The sequence below is a fragment of the Schistocerca americana genome, chromosome X (genome assembly GCF_021461395.2).
Source record: "Schistocerca americana isolate TAMUIC-IGC-003095 chromosome X, iqSchAmer2.1, whole genome shotgun sequence".
Lineage (NCBI taxonomy): Eukaryota > Metazoa > Arthropoda > Insecta > Orthoptera > Acrididae > Schistocerca > Schistocerca americana.
This window is the reverse complement of record NC_060130.1, coordinates 620,138,679-620,161,184: the sequence shown is the minus strand read 5'-3', so window position 1 is coordinate 620,161,184 and position 22,506 is coordinate 620,138,679. Positions and strand designations below refer to the sequence as shown.

The following is a 22,506-nucleotide window of genomic DNA, read 5'->3' as shown; positions in this document are numbered from 1 at the left end:
ATTTTGCTTCCTTGGCTGGCAGTGGCCAATTATATATGTTTATGGGTACCTATGGTACGTTTGTTTTAGTTAATCTGCCTTCATGCCATTCTCCTTTTTGACACACGTTTTCATACCAGTACTAAACACACAAAACTTCTGTAAGTTTGAGAAAAATTTCCAGCAACTGACAAGTTCTGCATGTACTTGCAACTAGATGCGAGTAACTGTTTCCATTAATTTTCAGATGTTACTTCTGTAAGTTGACGAAACTTGAGGATGTTGACTTGCTGGTAGTGTGTCTATGTCAAATAACTAGCTGAAGTTTACCTGCTAGTGGACACACGCCTTAATACATGGGATTGCGAATCATCCAGAAGAGAAGATTACAGGTGGAAATCATTTGTAAAGAAATACCACATAGCTGTGATATGACAGACAACATCCATGATTTAAAAAATCTTCAGCACTAACAGACTAAAATTACATGCAGTTATAAACTAGTTTGTAAGGTGACACATTTCTTTGGATGCCTCATTGATATTGAGGTCATTAGAGAAACAGTACTATATGTATCTTTGTTTAGGTGAGAGTAAGAGGGAATTGTGAACTGCCTATTGAAGGAATCACAGCAGCATTCACATCAAATGGCTTAGGAAACTTAATAAGGGTAGTTAGAGGAGGATTTGAATGTCATTTCTCTGGTGTACAACACTGCTACACTAACTCTCTTGATAAAAATGAGAATAATTCACCAAGAAGTTCATTATGTTGAATAAAAAAATCTATAGGGAAAGATAAAGTAAGATGTGATAGTTATGAATAGCTTGCTGAAAGTTCAAGATGATCACGAATCAGTTTTCACATTTTTCAGTGACAATCCACGTATCCCCAGGCCGCAGAAATTTTGCACTTGACATATGCATTTCAAGTTGGCAGTGAAACAGGTTGACAAATGAAGAATGAGAAGCGAGAGATACTAGGCATGGGGCGTAAACCAAACCCAGCATGTTATTTGGTGATGGTCGTGACGCCTAAGCTAATGTGTTGTCGGCTTTGTTTGGTGCGAATATAACGTGCACTGCGTATCACTTCTGCCGTGTGCTTGCATTGTGTTGTGCTTTGTTACGCTGCGGTTTAGAAAATTCTGATACTCGAAAAAAAACTTCCGTTTGCTTAGCGAATCCTTTGCATCAAGACGTGCCACTAGGTGCAAGGCACTGAAGTTACTACCGAGAACTCTTGAGTCTTACGAGCAGGAGAAAGAACACCCAAGTACTAATGGACAGTCATCAGTTCCTGCCAATAAAGTTGCGGGATGAACATCAAAAGTTCTTGGAATTAGTGCAAGGACAGTAGTATTGCAAAAGTTGAAAGTTGAAAGATGTAGATGTGAGCTCTAACAATTCAGACCTGTGTGGATCAGGTAATTTATTTTTAGTGAAAGAAGAACAAGCAGCCTCACCCTGTCATCAACTTGGATCCTTTCAAGACTGATCCAATTCACAGGCATATTTATGCTTACTACAGCAGGAAACAGTATCCCACAACAGCAAAGTTACTATTCCCATTAAAAGAAAGTGAACTTTTCAGGGGTGGAAAAATGTTATTAAAATTGTGCTGAAAAGTATGGATTTAGCGCTACATGAATGCAAAGTACTGTTAGAAAAGGTGCATTTGTTGTGGCTTGTGATTTGTGATTGTGGTGACGATCATGAAGCTGAAAAGCTATGAATATTGGTTATTTATTGCACCATCATCATCATTATAAGGCCCAATGCAAGAAGTTACAATTTCGGATGTTACTTATCTGTAAACTATGTACCATATTGTTTTCAAGATATCAGTCATCATCAAATGCTTATTTTCTGCATTTCTTTGCTCCATTATCAAAAATACATGCTTTGCTATGATTATATATAAATTATTATGCGGTTGTTTATTTGCTGTGGTAGCAAGCCGAAAATGAATTCTTATATATACTGTTACTGCTCAGCAGCTTACATTTACAAGATGAAACAGAAAACAGTATCATCTGCTACGTGTGTAGCGGCTGCTGTTGCAACATCGCTGTTACAGTGTTGCCAACTTAACCTGACATAATGCGAAATGTCAAGTGCAATGTTTCATTGGCGCAGGAATAAACAACCTAACAGTAACAAGATGTATCCTGTAAAACAACTGGTTGGCATGGTAGTACAGACTCTCCAGACTTTCTGATAATGTGTGGACCTGCTTGCCTGCTTAACTAATGTTCTATTTCAGTTGCTGGTAGCACACTGTACCTGACAGAAAAGGAGAAACAAATGGTCTGGCAAAACACTTTGTGCAGTTGAATGGCTGAATGGTACAGAAGCAACTTTTCTGCACTACAACGAAATCACCCTCTTATATCCACAAAAATTTCTAATTAATTTGTTGGTGCACTTGCCCCCTACTTAGAAACAAAGAAATTCACTGTCAGGTCAAAATCGCATAACAGGGCTGAAAGCTCCCTGTTTCGGAAGATTTCAGTCTTATACACTCCTGGAAATGGAAAAAAGAACACATTGACACCGGTGTGTCAGACCCACCATACTTGCTCCGGACACTGCGAGAGGGCTGTACAAGCAATGATCACACGCACGGCACAGCGGACACACCAGGAACCGCGGTGTTGGCCGTCGAATGGCGCTAGCTGCGCAGCATTTGTGCACCGCCGCCGTCAGTGTCAGCCAGTTTGCCGTGGCATACGGAGCTCCATCGCAGTCTTTAACACTGGTAGCATGCCGCGACAGCGTGGACGTGAACCGTATGTGCAGTTGACGGACTTTGAGCGAGGGCGTATAGTGGGCATGCGGGAGGCCGGGTGGACGTACCGCCGAATTGCTCAACACGTGGGGCGTGAGGTCTCCACAGTACATCAATGTTGTCGCCAGTGGTCGGCGGAAGGTGCACGTGCCCGTCGACCTGGGACCGGACCGCAGCGACGCACGGATGCACGCCAAGACCGTAGGATCCTACGCAGTGCCGTAGGGGACCGCACCGCCACTTCCCAGCAAATTAGGGACACTGTTGCTCCTGGGGTATCGGCGAGGACCATTCGCAACCGTCTCCATGAAGCTGGGCTACGGTCCCGCACACCGTTAGGCCGTCTTCCGCTCACGCCCCAACATCGTGCAGCCCGCCTCCAGTGGTGTCGCGACAGGCGTGAATGGAGGGACGAATGGAGACGTGTCGTCTTCAGCGATGAGAGTCGCTTCTGCCTTGGTGCCAATGATGGTCGTATGCGTGTTTGGCGCCGTGCAGGTGAGCGCCACAATCAGGACTGCATACGACCGAGGCACACAGGGCCAACACCCGGCATCATGGTGTGGGGAGCGATCTCCTACACTGGCCGTACACCACTGGTGATCGTCGAGGGGACACTGAATAGTGCACGGTACATCCAAACCATCATCGAACCCATCGTTCTACCATTCCTAGTCCGGCAAGGGAACTTGCTGTTCCAACAGGACAATGCACGTCCGCATGTATCACGTGCCACCCAACGTGCTCTAGAAGGTGTAAGTCAACTACCCTGGCCAGCAAGATCTCCGGATCTGTCCCCCATTGAGCATGTTTGGGACTGGATGAAGCGTCGTCTCACGCGGTCTGCACGTCCAGCACGAACGCTGGTCCAACTGAGGCGCCAGGTGGAAATGGCATGGCAAGCCGTTCCACAGGACTACATCCAGCATCTCTACGATCGTCTCCATGGGAGAATAGCAGCCTGCATTGCTGTGAAAGGTGGATATACACTGTACTAGTGCCGACATTGTGCATCTCTGTTGCCTGTGTATATGTGACTGTGGTTCTGTCAGTGTGATCATGTGATGTATCTGACCCCAGGAATGTGTCAATAAAGTTTCCCCTTCCTGGGACAATGAATTCACGGTGTTCTTATTTCAATTTCCAGGAGTGTACTTAGCAGATTTACCAGCTATTTTTGCACAGGTGTCTGTCCTTTTAGGTTTCCATTGTTTTGTCCACAGGATCTTTCATTGCTGTTCTTGTTATGGAGGAAGAAAGAAAACTATGCATGGGCTTGTATCCATAACAGTATACTGTGTAACAAGTTACTGTCATGTTCAATTATCACTCACCATCCTTTTATTTGGGGTTCCTTTATTGTCATTGTTTATAATGAGTAAGACCAAAATTTTTGTGTAGGTTTGTCTTGATTTTTTTACCTTTTTATTTTATTATAATACACCATGCAAATCAAAACTGTCAGAAAGAGTGTCATCATATTCAATAAATACTGTAACAATTACAAAAACTATCAGTTATTGCTATGTCGGTATGATCTCCCTATGAAACCTGGGCACAGAATAAAGAAACAATAATTATTCTTTCTTTTCTCTTTATTCATACATTGAAATATGTCACTTTTGTAGGTTAACGGAGATTACTATAATAGTGTTCAAAGCACACAACTCAGCATATCTTGAGTTAAAATTTATCTGTTGCTGGTTGACCAGAATGTGTCACTGTATAACACAGTCCAGTACACTCTTACACCCTTTAGTGGTATGCTATTTCATTACTGTTCAAGAAACATTGTGTATGTCTTTAGGTAAAGTCTGGTAATGATGGTTGTCTTTGTTATAGGGACAATTATTAATTCTACTTTACTTGTGTTTAATTTTATGACATACTAGGCCAGCTTCCTACACTTTTATCACTTTTTGATTCACTGAGTACCTTATTGTAATACAAGTAGGTCCTCTTTGCATTCTTTTGACTAAACAACCACCTAATAATTATTTGAAAAAATCAGTTGAAAATGGTTGCACAGCTGTATCAGTGCAGTAGTGAATGCAAAACAAGAGGATACTGTAATCTGTAAAACAACAGCCAGTGTGACATTTGACCCACTGTGTATCTTAATGGCAGATGTAAGTATGAGATGAAGATGCTCCACAGGAACTATCAATGCTGACTGAGTTTGCAGTTTTTGTTTGCTGACCTCTGGTTTTAGTTCAGCTGCAATGTAGTAGGGACTGCCATCTTTTTGTGCTTCTTCATACGATTTCAGCAAATTTTCATCAAATGCAAAATTCTTGCCTTCCAAAACAATAATTCTGTATGCTGAAATTGGACCATTTTCACTGAATGCAGGGCTCAGACGAACATTCATTCTACCATTATGACGGCTAATGATTTCTGGAACATCTGGTTCATTAGGCTCTGTAAATAAAGAAAAAATAAATTACACTTGTCCACAGTTTGAATTTCACATACTGAAACAATTTAATTCAGTACCAGTATGTAATAAAAAGTAAGAAGAGGGAGGGGAACTATAATAACATAAAAAGAAAGAAAATTACCTTCATACAATGGACAAAAACATTAAAGCAAATGTGCAATGATATAGCAAGAGTCCTTCTAATGAATAAGTGCAGAGCCACAAGAACAAGAAGAAGAAGAAGAACACATGCAGTGAAATTTGACAGCTTGTCTATGTACCCAGTTAATAAGATTACTTTTAAGTTGTGACTAATATTCGTAAGGGTATCTCTTTACGAGTTAAAAATGGTCATATTTCTAGCATGGTCTCCTAACAGCTCAGAAATTTAAGACCAAAACATGGCGAGTAGAAGAGAAAGTGTACTGACTCCATCCACGGTAATGCAGGTAGTGTACGAAAGGTGGCATGCCCACGAACTACGATCAGCACTGCCGCTTGAGACTCAAGTTCATGTGTAGTCAGATGGTGTTTATTGCTTTTATCTACACTTATTTTGTGAGTATGTAAAAGGTGTTGGGAGTTAACATTGAAGAGTTAAAGGCTGTGATGATAAACAGGTGTTAAAAATTACAGTTACTCGTATTTACAGAAAAAGAACACAAAATGCCCACATTTTTCATTACGGTGTGCAGATCTGGCTGCTTACAGCATGCAGATTTAACTGCAGAGGAACTAAAAGTAAATACCTTTTAGGCCTCCAAAAAGTGAAGCAGAATTTTCAAGGATGAGAGCAATTCCTTGTAAAGACAGAGATCTGACTATCAATAGTTTTGTATGCGATTCACATTTCAATGAGGAAAAACATCAGCAGACTGTTTTAAAATTGATAAATAAGTTGAAATTCCTTGACAATGGTGGCCTCTTAAACAAGGAGCGGTTCCTCATTTATTTCCCAGTTTATTGAACTATCTCTGAAAATATTACACAAAATAAAATCGCCAGCAAAACACTGGCAAAAGAGAAGCTTCAAAAAGCAGGCAGTAAACAACATGTAGTTGTGGTGTCTGCCAGTACTACTTCTGTCAAGGAAAATGAAGGGAACGGAGCAGTACAGGACGGAGCAGTAATTATGTTAACAACAATATCAAAGAGCAAGAAACTGGATACTTTGCAATTACCTAATAAATTAAGAACAGTGAATGCCGAAATAAATCTCCTGCAAAAGCAGCTCTGGGATGAAAAGCGTAAGATGTCTCATTCAAATGTCCTAGAGCACTGTAAACTCCGTAAGAAACAAGAAATCATAGTCGACGGTATGTTAAAGAAATGCCAATTGGAAAACAACAAGGAAATGCGGTATGATGACGAGTTTCTTCTGGGCAGTGTGCTCTTAATTAGCCCAAAAGATACAGATGATGTCTGAAGTACAGATTGTTGCAACAACCTTCTGAAACAAGTCCCCAAAATATAGTAAATGATCTCATATGCTCATGTGGAGCTAACACAAACTCTTTGAAAGCAAGTAAGAATTATTTAGAGGAAGAACAAAATGAAAAAAAGGCATGCTGAGTTTTGATGAAGTTAAGCTCCAAGAAAAACTACATTTCAATAACACTTTACTGAAAGTTGATGGTTTCATCAATTTATGGGAATATATGCCAGACAAATGTAATAACGACCTTGCAGATCATGCTCTGGTATTAATGTTTGTTGCTCTGCTGCATGACGAGATTCAACCCATTGCTGTGTATACAAGTTGCAACACCACTCCTGGTGAAGTCTTGCATATACTGAATCAAGAAATTAACCAGTTAGAGCAAGCTGGAACGAAAATTATTGCATTTGCTACCTGTTGTAGTCAACCAAATGAAAAGATCTGGCAATGTCTAGGAATTCATGGCATAAAAAACAGTTGCCTGCTCACTATCAAATCCAGTTGACAAAACCAATAGATATGAGCATTTTCAGGTGCTATTCAGGCCATAGAGTGCATAAGAAACAGTTAATGTAGTAAACTGGAGTACTTTTTAAAGATGACATCATCAACCGCAATTTTTACCGACAAGTTACTTCCCCAGAATTCACTGGATTGAACTTTTGCCACAAGTTAACTTACACTCATTTGGATCCAAAGTCATTTCAATGAATGAACATAAGATTAGCCCTGCTGCAACTCAGTAGCCAATGGCATAAAATTCTTCAAGGAATTTAAAGCAATGTGATTCAAAGATAGTGAATCAAGGGGATCATTCATTAGATATACGAACAAGTTGGAGCATGCACTTTTATTGGTGTTTTGTATACAAAAATGCAGAGGCTCACAAAACGTTACTGAAATGGAGAAGCATTCTCACCAATAAAAGCAGCAGCTTTGCTTCCAAAAGAACTCTACAACTTCTAAGACTTACAATTGGCAGTACCTTTGAAATATCTCTACACTTATGGAAAAAAAGGTCTCAGCTATTTCCTGACAGCAACATCATTTCTATATCATAGGGTCTTTGAGATACAATAATGATCCATCAGTAATATACTTCCTCATCTTGTGCAAATTACAGTGTGTTTTCACTCCTGTAAAAGTTTCATTATCTTCCTGTGGAAACTGTGAACATAAATGTAAATTTTTGTTGACATCATATATAAGCTAAATGCAGATGTTAGATATTAGCAACAGAAGGACCAAGACAGAGTTTGGAACAGTAAAACAAAATTAAGAAAATGCTGTGTGTTCCACATAACTTCACAGTGGCTCAATCCAATCCACAGCATAAATTTCATGAATGGACGAGTCCAACTTTTTCTTGTACTTGCTATGACCAAAAAATAAAGAAACTCCAAACAAGATTTCCAACATTAAACCAAAAACACCTTGTTGTGAATCAGGAATAGTGTTGCCAGTGAAGGATTTTGTGCACAAACTGATCTCTCAATTATGTCCCATAAATTTTCAATGGGATTCATGGTGCACAATTTGGATGGTCAAATCATTTACGTGAACTGTCCAGAATGTTCTTCAAACTTATCGCGAACAACTGTGGCCCAGTGACGTCGAGCATTGTCATCCATAAAAATTCCATCATTGAATGGCTGCAGATGGTCTCCAAGTATCCAAACATAACCATTTCCAGTCAATGATCCGTGTAAACACAGCTCTCACTATTATGGAGCCACCATCAGCTTGCACCGGGCCTTGTTGACAACCTGGGTCCAAGGCTTCCTGAGGTCTGTTCAGACTTGAACCCAAACATCAGCTTTTACAAACTGAAACTGGAACTCACCTGACCAGGCCACACATTTCCAGTCTTGTAGGGTCCAACCAATGTGGTCATGAGCCCAGAAGAGGCGCTGCAGGCGATGTCGTGCTGTTAGCAAAGGCACTCTTGCTGGCCATCTGCTGTCATAGCCCATTAATGTCAAATTTCACTGCACTGTCCTAACAGATACATTTGCAGTACATCCTACATTGACTTATAAAGTTATTTCATGCAGTGTTGCTTGTATGTTAGCACTGACAACTCTATACAAACGCTGCTGCTCTCTGTCATTAAGTGAAGGCCATTGGCCACTGCATTGCCCATGACGAGAAATAATGCATGAAATTTGGTACACACTCTTGACATTGTGGATCTCTGAATATTATATTCCCTAATGATTTCCAAAATGGAATGTCCCATGACTATAGCTCCAACTATCAACTGCATTCGAAGTCTGTTAATGACCATAGCGTAGCCCTAAGCACATCAGAAACCTTTGCACATGAATCACTTGAGCACTAATAACAGCTTCACCAAAGGACTGCCCTTTTATACCTTGTCTATGCAATACTACCACCGCCTGAATATACGTGTATTGCATGACTTGTTTGATCTACTAACTACACTCTGATTTCCAGAATGAATTTTCACTCTGCAGCAGAGTGAGCACTGATTTGAAACTTCATGGCAGATTAATGGTTGGAAGGCAGGAGATGAGGAACTGGTGCACGTAAAGTTGTGAGGGCAGGTTGCAAGTTGCACTTGGTTAGCTCAGTTGGTACAGCACTCTCCCATGAAAGGCAAAGGTCTCAGGTTCGAATCCTAGTACAGCGCATATTTTTAATCTACTCTAGGATCATTTTGGGGGTCTACTTTAGTGACTCACATCATCAAAGTCAGAAAAGGAACTCTCACTCAATCAATTTGAAGAAATCTTGTACTGGAACATCCACGGAACAAGTGATCAAAGTATGTGTTAAGAAACGGGGAATTCATTAACGTAATGGGAGCAATGGATCACTCTATGCGTTAACCTTAAAACTGGTACAGTACTTTTCATGGCCTATTTGGGAAAATAGTACAGACTGCAAGAAAACTCACTCACTCCCCCCCCCCCCTCCCAATCTCTCTCTCTCTCTCTCTCTCTCTCTCTCTCTCTCATGTTTCAAGATACACAGAGACTTAACATTTCTTGCTGCTAAAGAATGCCTACCAAAAGCGAAGTTGATGATTTTTGTGTGTGTCGTGTGTCGTGTGTGTGTGTGTGTGTGTGTGTGTGTGTGTGTGTGTGTGTGTGTGTGTGTGTGTGTGTGTGCTTTCCAGATCACATGGGGAAGACCCCCGCCCCATATAAATAAAACTCTATCAAGAACATGCCAGTGCCGTCTGCAGCAGAACTCTGGTCCAATGTGTCACCGATCTCCACCATCCACATGTGCCTAGGTAATGCACCCTGGTAGACACTGGCAAAAAGTGTGCCACAAAGACTATAAGGAAATGAAATATACATGCACAAATACAGCAAATGATATCTATTTTCAAACATCTGCCATTCTTTAATTTCCCCCACCGGGTAAGTAACAGTTTAGCTCTGTCAGTTCTGCATAGAAATTTGCAACTATTCAGTGTGTTTTGTTTCTGTTTATGAAAGACTGTTTTCTCCCTTTTAATTCACTTAAGTATGTTCCTCTGGCACCAAATAAAATAAAAATTTGTGGTGTTTTACAAATAACACACCAGCAGATGTTTTCATTAATGTAAATGATTTCTTGTCATTTCAGTTCATTAAAATAAAACATGTAGCTACCAGATTTTATTGTTTGCTTCAAGCTATGCCAGAATGGATAGTGGAAATTAGAATAAAATAATTTTGCTTTAATGTTTTACCATGAGATTACCTATTACCAAAAATTAGTTTACTTAAAATGACACTGCCATGGAAGCCTACAAACTTATATCAGATGGAAATTCGAATTTAAATATTATGCATCCTAATCCATATGTTTAAGAATCTTGTCATCTTGTTTGGTATGAGAAAAGAAATAAAGAAATCAAGACCCATTAAGAGCCTTGAAAATGTAGTCTGAATGAGCAAAGTTAACAACACAGTCGCTGTAGTACCTGCAGAAACTTCCTATAGTCATAAACTTCAAATTAAATAAAAAATAAAAATGAAGTCCAGAAAATCAGGTTGAAGCCTACAAAATGTTTCTACATTTTAATACCCAATGGAATATGTAGCTCTTATTATATATGTCTAACCAAGGTTTTTTTTTTTTTTCTTTCTTGAAATTTGACTGAGAAGTAATGGTTAAATAGCTTCCTACAATATATAATGGCCAATAATGAAAAAAGGATATTAATGGAGAAAGTAAGTAATTCTGTTATCTGATAAAGTTACCTCCAATTTGTGTATAGGTAGTAAGTGTTTTTGGAACACCTGTCCCAGCCGCAGTGATTGCAGACACTGATATTTGGTACTCCGTTCCTGGATGCAGGCCAATAATATTGGCACTTGTAACTGAGCTCTGATATGTGAGTAGAATTGTTTGTACAGGAGTGGTTCTGGCATAAGTGTGATTGGGGGCTGCTGTCACAGTGTAGCTATTTATTTCACCATTTGCAGCTTTAGGTGGAGTCCAAGTAACTTCAATCATTGTGTCTGACACACTTGCTACCTGTAGAGTGTTTGGTGGACCTGCAACTAAAGAAATAGAATTTCAGGATAAATATTCCTATAATAAGATACATTATACCTACATTTGTAAGGAAATTTGAAAGTATAAAAATATTAACATTGAAATAATGGCTTAACTTGACCAACTTGAAAAAGCTGACATAAACATTTGTTACACAAGATGTTCTAGATAAATCATATTCCTAAGGAAAGCTACACGAGACCTATAGGAGAATGAGTAGTGTAAGGACTTAACACAGCTAATAGTCCAATCAACAAACGAAAATTAGTGGAAAAAAATTGTGTAGTCACAAATTTTTGCACTGTGTTAGGTGGGAGTCTCATGAACAAATTACTAAAAATCCTGGCTGGTGGGATTTGAGTGTTGGGGTCAGGGAGTGCGGGACATTTAAAAGTCACTTTTTTGTTTCTGTCGAATAATTCCAAATCTGCAGTTCCTAGCCAGTATGTTTCCCAGTATAAAATTAAACTACATTAATACATGAAATGTATTAACAGTTGCAGATATGGACAATTATCAGAATATTATGGAACAATGCCAATGAAACTTTGTGTCGAACTGGGATTCGAACCCAGATTTTAAACTTAAATTTCCTACAAAAAAAGGTCCAATTCATTTTGTCTCTAGGACTGATAGTTTCTGTGTTGCAGGGGCTGGAAAAATTGCAGATTATTAAAAACAGTGTTTTAATCATATAAAACCAATGTTTAATGTCACCTGAACTTGGAACTAACAGAGGATCTACATGACTTATTAAAATATAACATCTTATCATCAATGTGTACATTTCAAAAATCAATAATTTTACCATCATCATCAGCAGCACCACCACCACCACCACCACCACCACCACCACCTTGTAGATCAAGTAAAAATGCACTATTCGCACACAGATCACAGCATGTGCCGCACACCAAGGACCATGGAGTCCCATCTTTTTAGCATCCACATTGTCCACTACAGCCAGCAGACATTCGGCAGAAGCTGTTCTTCAGTACAGCTTCAAGTGCTAATGGATCATCCAATTGCAGGACATCTCCAGAGACTGCCGTTTTCAATGTGCCAACCCCAATCATAAACAGTCTTATGCTGCATTGTTGGTCAGAGGCATGATTATTGTCCATGCATCAGATAACAGTCTTCAGGCAGACTTACTCAAGTGGAAGGATCCCCTTCTGGAAACACGCTTCCCTATCATCCCAGCCTTCGAACACAATCACTGCAGTCAACGACAACCTTACAAGACCCTCCAGCAATGTTCATAACCAAAATGCAAGGCACCTTGATTCAGAAACAAGACCCAGTCCAAATGCAACCTTATAACCTACCGATTGCCCATGTTGCCCCTACACCCGCCCCCTAGTCAATGCTTTACCCACAATCAGTGGCAACAGTACCAGTTCAGGCGGCAAAAGTTTAGTGACTGTGGCAAGATGGAATACCAAACAGAGGTCTGCCAGTCAATGTCTAAAATGTCTGGACTGTAACAACTGGGAAGAAATCAACTGTGAATCGGAGGGTGATGTCACTTTCCAACCAATCACAGAGTTTGTTCAGGCTACATTGCCTCATACAATCGGGCCCGTGCATCTCTCCCTCAAGTCAATGGATATCCAGTCAGAATTCAGATTGACACAGGACCTTTGACTGCCATCACTGACTGGTCCACATACTCCACTATGAGATCCCCACCTCTCTAATTGCTGGTTCAGCATCTGTGGAGCTACATTAATGGTACCATCGATATCAAAGGTCAGCTTCGGGCCACAATCTCATACCGCTCTCACATCATTCAGAAATGGATTCAGGTAGCACACATACTGCGTCATGTCAACCTTCTGGAGATGGTCTTATTCTCTGTTCTTGAACTCGAGATCCATATTGCAGAACCTACCATCCACTCAGTTAATACAATGTCTTAGATGACAAGACTCCCGGAAAAGTTCATGTCTGTTTTGGAGCGCAAGGTGACTTTGGTTGTCAACACCATCTTTGGGCTATTTTACTACAATCATCTGCCATTTGGCATTGCTAGTGCTCCCATCATATTTCAATGGTGTTTAAAGCAACTAATTCAGCCACTCCCTGAAGTAGTCAACTATCTGTATGACATACTAGTCACCAGCGAGGGTGTCAAGGAATTAGCAGACAATCTTGAGGTCCTCTTCACAGTACTACAAGAGGCCAACCTCAAATGTCACGTAGACAAGTGCATGTCTTTTGTCTCCCAGGTCATGTATCTAGGATACCTATTCATGGTCTCAGGCAATCCTACATCAGAATATGTTGACACCATTCAACATCTGCCCATTCCAATTAACACAACTCATCTGAAATCCATCCTCGGACAGTTAAACTACTACAGACATTTCATCACTCATGCAACTGCCATCACAGAACCACTACATTGCCTACTACACACAAGTGCCAAATGGGAATGGAGTGCAAACTGTGACAAGGCTCTCTTGACTCTCAAACAATCACTCCTGCACCCAACATGCTTCATGGCTTACAATCCTCAATACCCATGGTGCTGGCAGTGGATGCAGCGGATTATGGTCTGGGAGCAGTTCTCACCCACATGGTCAACTGCATCGAACAGCCAATTGTGTTTGTGTCGAAAACTTTGTCCACATCACAACGCAATTATAGCCAAACAGATAAAGAAGCGTGGCTATCATCTTTTGTATCAGAAAGTTCCAAAATTATGTTACGGCCACTGCTTCACACTACCAACAGACCACAAACTGCTCCCGTCATTGTTCAATGCCATGGCTATTATCTCCATCAGTATGGTGCGGCACCTTCAGCAGTGGGCCCTTCTTCTATTGGCCTACACATACAATATCAGGTACCAAACTTTGCCACAACACGCCAAGCAGACCTCCTATCTCACATACCATTGGGCAATGGCCAGGAGTTTTCACTAAGGCACCGGAGCAGCTGAGGCCATCACTCACCTACCTCTCGATGTAAAACTTGTCGCACAACATACCAGCAAGGGTACCACGTTTCAAGCAGTCCTCCACATGGTGCAGAACAGGTCTCCCCTAGACCCGAAGGGCATCAGGGACCCAGTAATTCAAATATTCAGGCATTGTTGGCCCAACTCTCATTGCTGCACGGCATCCTCCTCATATAGGTGGAGCAGGCTCAACACATGTAATTATCCCACCAATCCAGCAACAGGTCCAACAGCTCCTACCTGCGGGTCAAAGGGGTGTCATCTCGACTAAATGCCTCGCATGACAGAACAGCTATTGGAAAGGCATGGGCGCACCCATTACTGCCTTAAGTCTCCTCCTGTCTTACATGCCAAAGTAAATAGGCAGCTCCTCCTCGCCATTACTGTCCCTAGTCTGACACCTTAGAGCCTTGGTCCTGCATATACATCAACTTCATTGGACCTTTCCTCGGCTCTCCTCACTTTCAGTGGTCAATGTGGGGAGCCGATTTCCCTATTTCATAAAAATGTCTGACACATCTTCTGACCACACCATCTGTGCTCTTTCACACATTTACTGAAGGGTTTCCCAAAATGGTTGTTTTGGACAATAATCCACAATTCACTTCCACTATGTTCATGCAATTTTGTGAGAAAAAAAGACATCCAAATTATCCACACGGTGCTTTTCCACACAGCTTCCAATAGCACAGCCAAGAGGATTGTCAGGAGTTCCAACACGCAAGCACCATCCTTTGGAAGATACCTTCTCATCATTCCTGACATCCGATCAAACCTCCCCCTGGAAAGCTCCTCCCCAACGGAAAAGCTGCATGGATGGCCTCACCAGTCCCAGCTCTCTCTGTTACAACCTCAGTCCACCCATGTACCTGCTTGGCACCCTTGCCATCATCATTTCGCCATTTGAGACCCTGTGTGGTCCCTGACACATTCTGATGGACAACTACAATTGATCCCTGCCACCATCTCCCATCTCCTTGACCAAGCTATGGCAGGATTTACTTTGGCTGACAGTGTCACCTGCTGCAGGCACATAAACCAGCTCTGAAAATGCTTGGGCCCTGATACACCCACCAGTGGTATAACTTCAGCTTCTGTTCCAGCATCGTTGCCCTCACGTGACCAGACACCCGACAGTGAGGCTGCTGTCTGGGACATGGGAATCGTGCCTCTGCTACACCGCCACCACCAGACGCCATCCTCACAGATGTGCATGTAGCACCGCCTGCAGTCCAGCAACCTGACAAGGACATTGAGATGGGCTGCAGCCTCATGTCCCTTCCTGCTAGGGGAGGAATGCCCTACCAGAGATCTACACAAAAGGGAGTGGTAATCCCGCGGAAACCCTGGGCATACATGCAGCCTACATGGCCCCTGCACACCTCTGCATCACAAGTTCACCATGTCGCAGTCATGACCGGATGCCTGGCGATAGTAGCAGTGCTGGCACCGATCGCCACTTCCAAGGTACCTATTTGCATCCGCACAACAAGTGACAATAAAACTGTATCACCAGTATTCCACCACATAGAATACATGAGCCAGTTCTTCCAGCTTCGAGAGCCTCTCCTGGACTCTGGGCAGGTGGTACTCAACTCACTATCTCAGCATGCTCTCAGAAGTCCACTGTAGTGATGGACACCACCGTTCTCAGCTTTCATCATTGCTTCCTCTGTGGGCTTAGAGTGTATTAAGGATTGTCTTTTCTGTGCCTGTGCTGGACATAATCAGGACAGCATTCTTGGGACTTGGATTATTTCCCTGCAAGTGTATATTCTTATGAAGCTCTTAGTGGTGTTACTACATACTAGAAACAATCAGGCAATTTCAGATAGCAGCTCTGTTAAGCCTCTGGACCAGTACCTAGTAATACGCCGTATTTTGTACCTTTTGTTCTTCCTGTCGAAGCAAATGTATTGTGTTGTCAATAACATTGTTAAGACTTGATCACTGTTTTGTTTCATTAGCAGTGTACTCAGTTACTCCCAGACACGTCTTTTCCCAGACAGGCATAAGTGTTCAATGGTGACATTTCTTCTGGATGAAGTGGAAGTAGACGAAGTTGAGAACTACAACCCAACAAGCATTATTAACCATGCTCTAACCAATTTTTGAAGAAGTGTCATACAATAGAGTTGCTACTTAATTAAGTAATAATTAACACTTCACAGCTTGGCTTCAGGGATGACTCATCAGATGAAAGAGCAAAACTGCAACCACTGGATGCCTTTTGTGACTTAACAAATCCATCTGACAATGTAGATCATACTGTTCAGTTAGACATTTTAGGAATGTGGAACTACGAGAGAATCATATAGTTGGTTTCCCTCTTGTTTATGTGGCAAGAAGCAGAAAGGCACTATACACTGCCACATAACAGAAAATGAACTGGCATCTGACTTGGGTACTGCAACTTTGCCTGTTCCTTGTGGTTTCATACTTGCACAGCAGGTCTTTTTCTAATAACAATATGACTTTTTGATAGGTTTGGAAACATTACCCACAGCAAGTACAGACAACTTGCAGACAAAAATCCCTCTTTCATTCTTTTGTCTGGCCAACAGTTTACGTCAACATCTAAAATCAAAATCTTTTGTTTATAGTAACAGCTTTTGCAAATTGTCTGTGGCTAGAAAAAAACTGATGCAAGTGGATATTGGAAGAGGCATGCGTGTAGTTCAAGTACAAGTATCCCCCATCCACACCACATCATTCTACAAGAAGCACTGCCGGCCAAGTCTAAAAGTTACAACTCTCTTTCATTGAAAAAATATTTGTCAACAAATAATACAGATTTCTGTATACCCCTTGCCCAACAATGTCGGGTATTACTCTCTTCCAGTTGGTTCATGACAAACTTTTCATGCATTTTGTAAGTAACAGTCTTTCTTTGATTCAATAAGCTCCACAAAATCTTTATTATATGATCATTTTACATATTAATAAGTCTGATGATCTTCCAATTTGTAATTTGTGAGGTATAGAAATGTGGCAATAGCTTTACTAATATTGGTTTGTGTGGTAAATAGTACAAAACCGTTATATTCCTTCCAGCAGTATCTGTATATTTTTTATTTCCTGCACACAATGAAAAGTCATCCAGTATACGAGTCTCTTCAAAAAATTCCGGAGCATTCGTAATTTCGTGCCAATGGTCTGTTGGAGCAAAATGCATTTGGTACTCCTGCAGTTGCCTGGGCTTAATGTGTAACTGCCAGAAGTTACATTATTTATTGTTCAGAGCTGCATTGGGGAGAATTTTTTGTCACACAGTTTGCGAATTTCGAGATGGCAGACGTAGAGGAGCAGCGTGTCTGCATTAAATTTTGTGAGACCCTCCAAGAAAACCTTTAGTGAGACACCAATTCATGCAGGAAGCCTATGGTGATGAGAGCTTAAGCACTACTCAATGTTATGAATGGTTCACACAGTTTAAAAATGGCCTGACGGAAGTTGAAGATGACCCTCATTCAGGACGCCCTTCAAAGTCTACGAATGACACTTATGTCAAGAACATCAAAGAAACTGTGAATGCCAATCAAAGAATGACTGTCCACGAGATTGCAGAAGAATTAATATTTCGGTTGGATCACGCCATGAAATCCTGAAACAGCATCTTGGAATGTATCCTGTTGCCACCAAGTTCATCCCACAGCTCATGAGTCAAGACCGGAAAGACCTTCACCTCACAATCTGTGAAGAGGTTTTGGATCGTGCAAATGAGAACAAGATGTTCCTTAAAAGAATTAGAACTGGTGATGAGATGTGGGTCTACAGAATGATGTTGAGACCAAGGTTCGATCTTCATAATGGGTCAGGGAAGGTTCTCCAAGACCGAAAAAAGCTCGTCAGGTCAGGCCAGGTCATATGTCAAAGCCACGCTGACAGTTTTCTCTGACTTTGAAGGATTAGCTCATCATGAAAATGTGTCACAGGAAAAACTGTTAATCGATAGTACTATCACGATGTGTTGCAACATCTGTGAGAAAATGTATGTGGAGGAGAGTATTTCGAAGGAGGCCGTGCACAGTAAGTAAAAGGTAAGCATAGAAAAATTTTGTGGACAAAGTTCCGGAATTTTTTGAATAGACAATGTACATCAAAGACTTATCTCTGACCATACCAAATAGTACTGAATCTACTTTGTTTGTCAATGATACAAGCATAACTATTACCACTTCAGACCAGAAAGTGAATAATAAAATAAATACAATATTGGGAGAAACCTGTTCTTGGTGCATAGTTAATTGCAGGAAAATACTATGCATTCAGCTCTTTGATAGATAATTCTACTATTGGTAGCAGCACACTCCCTTTCGAACTTGACATAATATGCCAAGTGTCAAGTTTCTGAAACTGAATGTTGGTGGGCACCTCTCATGGAAGGCTGATATTTACGACCCCCTGTGGACACCATCTGCAACTACTGCTGTTATCAGAATACTGTCCACTGCTAGCAGTTGAACTAAACTTAAGTGACACGCACATTGGCAGCAGTACAATTATTCTACAATCAGTTTCAAATGCTGGTCCTCTAAATTTTCTCAACAGAGCTCTGAGAAAAGAAAGTACTCTTTCCTCCAGAGATTCCAACTAGAGTTCATGAAACATATCCTTAATACTTGTATGTCGATGGAACCGAACAGTAACAAAGCTAGCAGCCTGCCTCTGAGTTGCTGTGCTATCTTCATTTCATCCAACCTGGTGGAGATCTAAACACTCGAGCAGAACTCGAGAATGAGTGGCACTAATGTTCTGTGTGTGTTCCCCCTTAGAGAAGAACAACACTTTCTTAAAATTCACCAAATAAACTGAAATTGACCATTAGCCTTCCCTACTACCACCCTTATGTGCCTGTTGCTTTTCATATCATCTCCCAGCATTACACCCATAGATATTTAATAGACTTGACTGTACCAAGCAGTACACTAATAATGCTGTACTCAAACATTACAAGATTGTTTCTCTCACTCATCTGCCATAACTTACAAAAAATGGGTCTGAGCACTATGGGACTTAACTTCGGAGGTCATCAGTCCCCTAGAACTTAGAACTACTTAAACCTAACTAACCTAAGGACAACACACACATCCATGCCCGAGGCAGGATTTGAACCTGCGACCGTAGCGGTCACGCGGTTCGAGACTGTAGCGCCTAGAGCCGCTCGGCCACTCCGGCCGGCCATTAACTTACATTTTTCTACATTTAGAGCTAGCTGCCATTCAACACACTAACTAGACACTCTGCCTAAGTCATCTTATATCACCTCATACTGTACCTTAGGTAGTTCTTGTAGGCCAATTTGAGGTAGTTTCCTGACCTGATAATACCAAGTGTCATATATAAAACTGTTCTTCTCAACTTCTTCTGCAGTACTGTGGTATGTTGTAAACAATGAAAGTGTACTGAATAATACAGAAAGTAAATAATAGTATCAAAAAATGTGTTTTGTCTTGGAAACCATTCAGAATAGGACATCTTTTCATTTGAAGTTTTCTTGCTTCACATAATCATTCCTGTGATATCCCTAACAATTCCTTTTGGGACAACCTATCAAACTTCCCTGGGGCATTCCTGACGATAACCTTGTCTATGATGAACACTCACCATCAAAGACAACGTCAAAACATTTGGGACTACTGCAACAGAGAATTTCAACCAAGTCTTCCTAGAGCATGTGAACAATTCTTAATGTGCTACTAATGCACCTACAGCTAAGAAATGTTACAATAAATTACACATTTTTGCCTTCACGGCAGTGGTTAACTTGAATGTTACATGATTATTCATTTACTGATCCGTGACTGTATTAGATCTTCTTCTATTTCTTGAAACCAATTGGGTTTTTTGATTGAACTGTTTGCTACATCAAAAATCCTCTTTGTGAGTCTTCTGTTGTTCATTCTATGTATTTGTCCATAGAATGTTAGTCGCTGTTTTCTGATCATGTCTGTGAGCCTGCCTGTGTGTTCATACAATTCTCTTCATCCATATACCATCTGTTTGTTCTGCTCCAAAAACTTTTCTGGGGACTTTACGTTCTATTTTTTTGTCTCTGTGATGCCTGATTGGTTGGTTGGTTGGTTGATTGACTGGGGTTGAAGGGACCAAACGGCAAGGTCATCAGTCCCTTGTTTCAGCGGTGGTCCATTCGGATGGACTTACATCTCAGAAGAGTCATAACGATAAAAGGTAAAAGGCTAAAAAATGTAAAAGTGCAGTTGTGTTGTCAATTATGAAAACAATAGTACACAGAGCCAAAAGAAGGGGGCATTCCACCAAAATGTGTGTTACTGACTGGAAGGCCCAATGACCACAAAGTGGGGGTAGCTCATTACGCAAAAGAAAACCATGGGTCAGCCTGGTACGGCGATGCGGAGACGAAACAGGTTGGTCGAGTCCTTTCGGGAGAGGCGGAAGGAAGAACGCCACGAGACATGTGTCACCTGAATCACACGAAGTTTATTAGGCAGGGAGATAGTCTCCCAAGCGTTGGTCCATGATTGTGCGAAGTAGGATTTGATATGAAGCTGTAAATTCGCTGCAGGAGGGGTGACAGATAAGGGGGGTAAGTGACTGCTCCCCCAGCCAAACGGTCAGCAAGCTCATTACCTGGGATACAAACATGGCCAGGGACCCAAAGCAAGTCAACGGAACAAGCAGCATGGTGAAGATCAGCAAGATGGTCATGGATGGTCGAGACCAAGGGATGGCGCAAAAAACAGCAGTCAACAGCCTGAAAACCACTCATTGAGTTCGTGCATAACAAAACGTGGTCGAGTTGGGACTGTTTAATAAAGGTAAGGGCCTGGGAAATTGCCATAAATTCTGCAGTAAACGCCCCACATGCAGTTGGCAGGAGATGATTTTCCATGCCAACAGAGGACGTGAAGGCATATCCCACATGATCGGCAGATTTAGAGCCACTGGTGTAAAAAACAACAGCAGCCCGAAACTCAAATAAAATGCAGCGGAAAAAACAACCAACGTCTGCGGGGATCCATCCGAATCCAGGGCTGAGGAACTAACCAAGGGAGGGTGCTGAGGACGGGAAGTGGGAGACAGGACAAAGAAGGAAACTTAAAATCACAGAGAAGAGACGCAAGGCAGAGCCCAACTGGTAAACTCACCCGAGGGTGGGAATCAGGTGGGCGACGTCCTTAGTCTGGGAACAGGATAGAATAGGAAGGATGAGTGGGAGAGGAACGGAGAGTGATTGTGTAAGAAACCAGAAGCTGGGACTGCAAACAGAAAAGAGTGGGGGGGAATCCCAGCCTCAACCAGGAGACTATCAACAGGGCTAGTAGGGAAGGCACCGGCGGCCAAACGGATACCATGGTGGTGGACCGGATCCAGGAAGTGCAGTGTGGAAGAAACAGTCGAACCATAAACTTGACAACCATAGTCCAAGCGAGACAGCACTAAAGCCCGATAAAGGCAGAGAAGAGTGGAACGATCTTCACCCCAAGAGGTATGGGCAAGGAAGTGAAGGATATTGAGTTTTCGGAAACATCCTATCTTCAGAAGACTGATATGAGACAGCCAAGCGAGCTTGTTGTCGAAAAGAAGACCCAGGAAACAAAACTGTGGGACCACAGGTAATCATTGTGCATCTAGGTAGAGCTCCGAATCGGGGTGGATCATAGTACGGTGACAGAAGTGGACCACCCGCGATTTTAAAGGAGAGAATTGAAACCCGTGTGAGGGGGTCCATGAAGAGGCACACCGTATAGCATCCTGGAGCTGCCGGTCTGCAGAGGCCATTGAAGAGGAACTAACGCAAATGCAGAAATCATCCACATACAGAGCTGGGGTGACCAAAGGACTGACAGAGGCCAGAAGTCCATCTATAGCAATGAGGAAAAGAAGTACACTCAATACGGAACCCTGTAGGATGCCATTCTCCTGGGTCTGTGGAGAACTAAAAACAGTACCAACCCGAACCCTGAACAACCAATTGAACAGGAACTGGCAGATAAAAATCTCGAGTGAGGCCCCAAAGACCGCACTCATGCAGCATAAGAAAGATATGATGCCGCCAAGCCGCGTCATTGGTCTTGCGAAGGTCTAAACATACTGCAAACAAATGGTGGCACTTGGGAAAAGCCTGCCGAACTGCAGATTCCAAGCGAAGTAAATGATCGATCGGAGACCGTCCCTCTCGGAAGCCACAATGGTAAGAGGACAATAGATCCTGAGATTCGAGGGCCCAATTGAGCCGACGGGCTACCATCTGTTCAAGTAACTTGCAAACAACGTTTCTCAGACTAATTGGCCGATAGCTTTCGACAAACAGGGGGTTCTTACCAGTCTTAGGGACGGGAACCACGATGCTATCCCTCCACTGAAAAGGGAAGTCACCCTGGAGCCGAATACGGGTAGGCACCAGGAGAAGAT

At 41.9% G+C, this 22,506-nt stretch overlaps 1 protein-coding gene across 1 annotated transcript in view; it reads right to left on the bottom strand.

Moving 5' to 3' along the window:
• Positions 1-22,506, bottom strand: part of LOC124554833 (putative tyrosine-protein kinase Wsck) — a 161,964-nt gene that overhangs the window by 104,423 nt on the left and 35,035 nt on the right. The window contains exons 3-4 of the mRNA XM_047128496.1: positions 10,847-11,149; positions 4,970-5,190 (exon numbers count right to left, since the gene is read on the bottom strand). Coding sequence (XP_046984452.1) covers positions 4,970-5,190; positions 10,847-11,149 — 524 coding nt within the window. The remainder of the gene's footprint in view (positions 1-4,969; positions 5,191-10,846; positions 11,150-22,506) is intronic.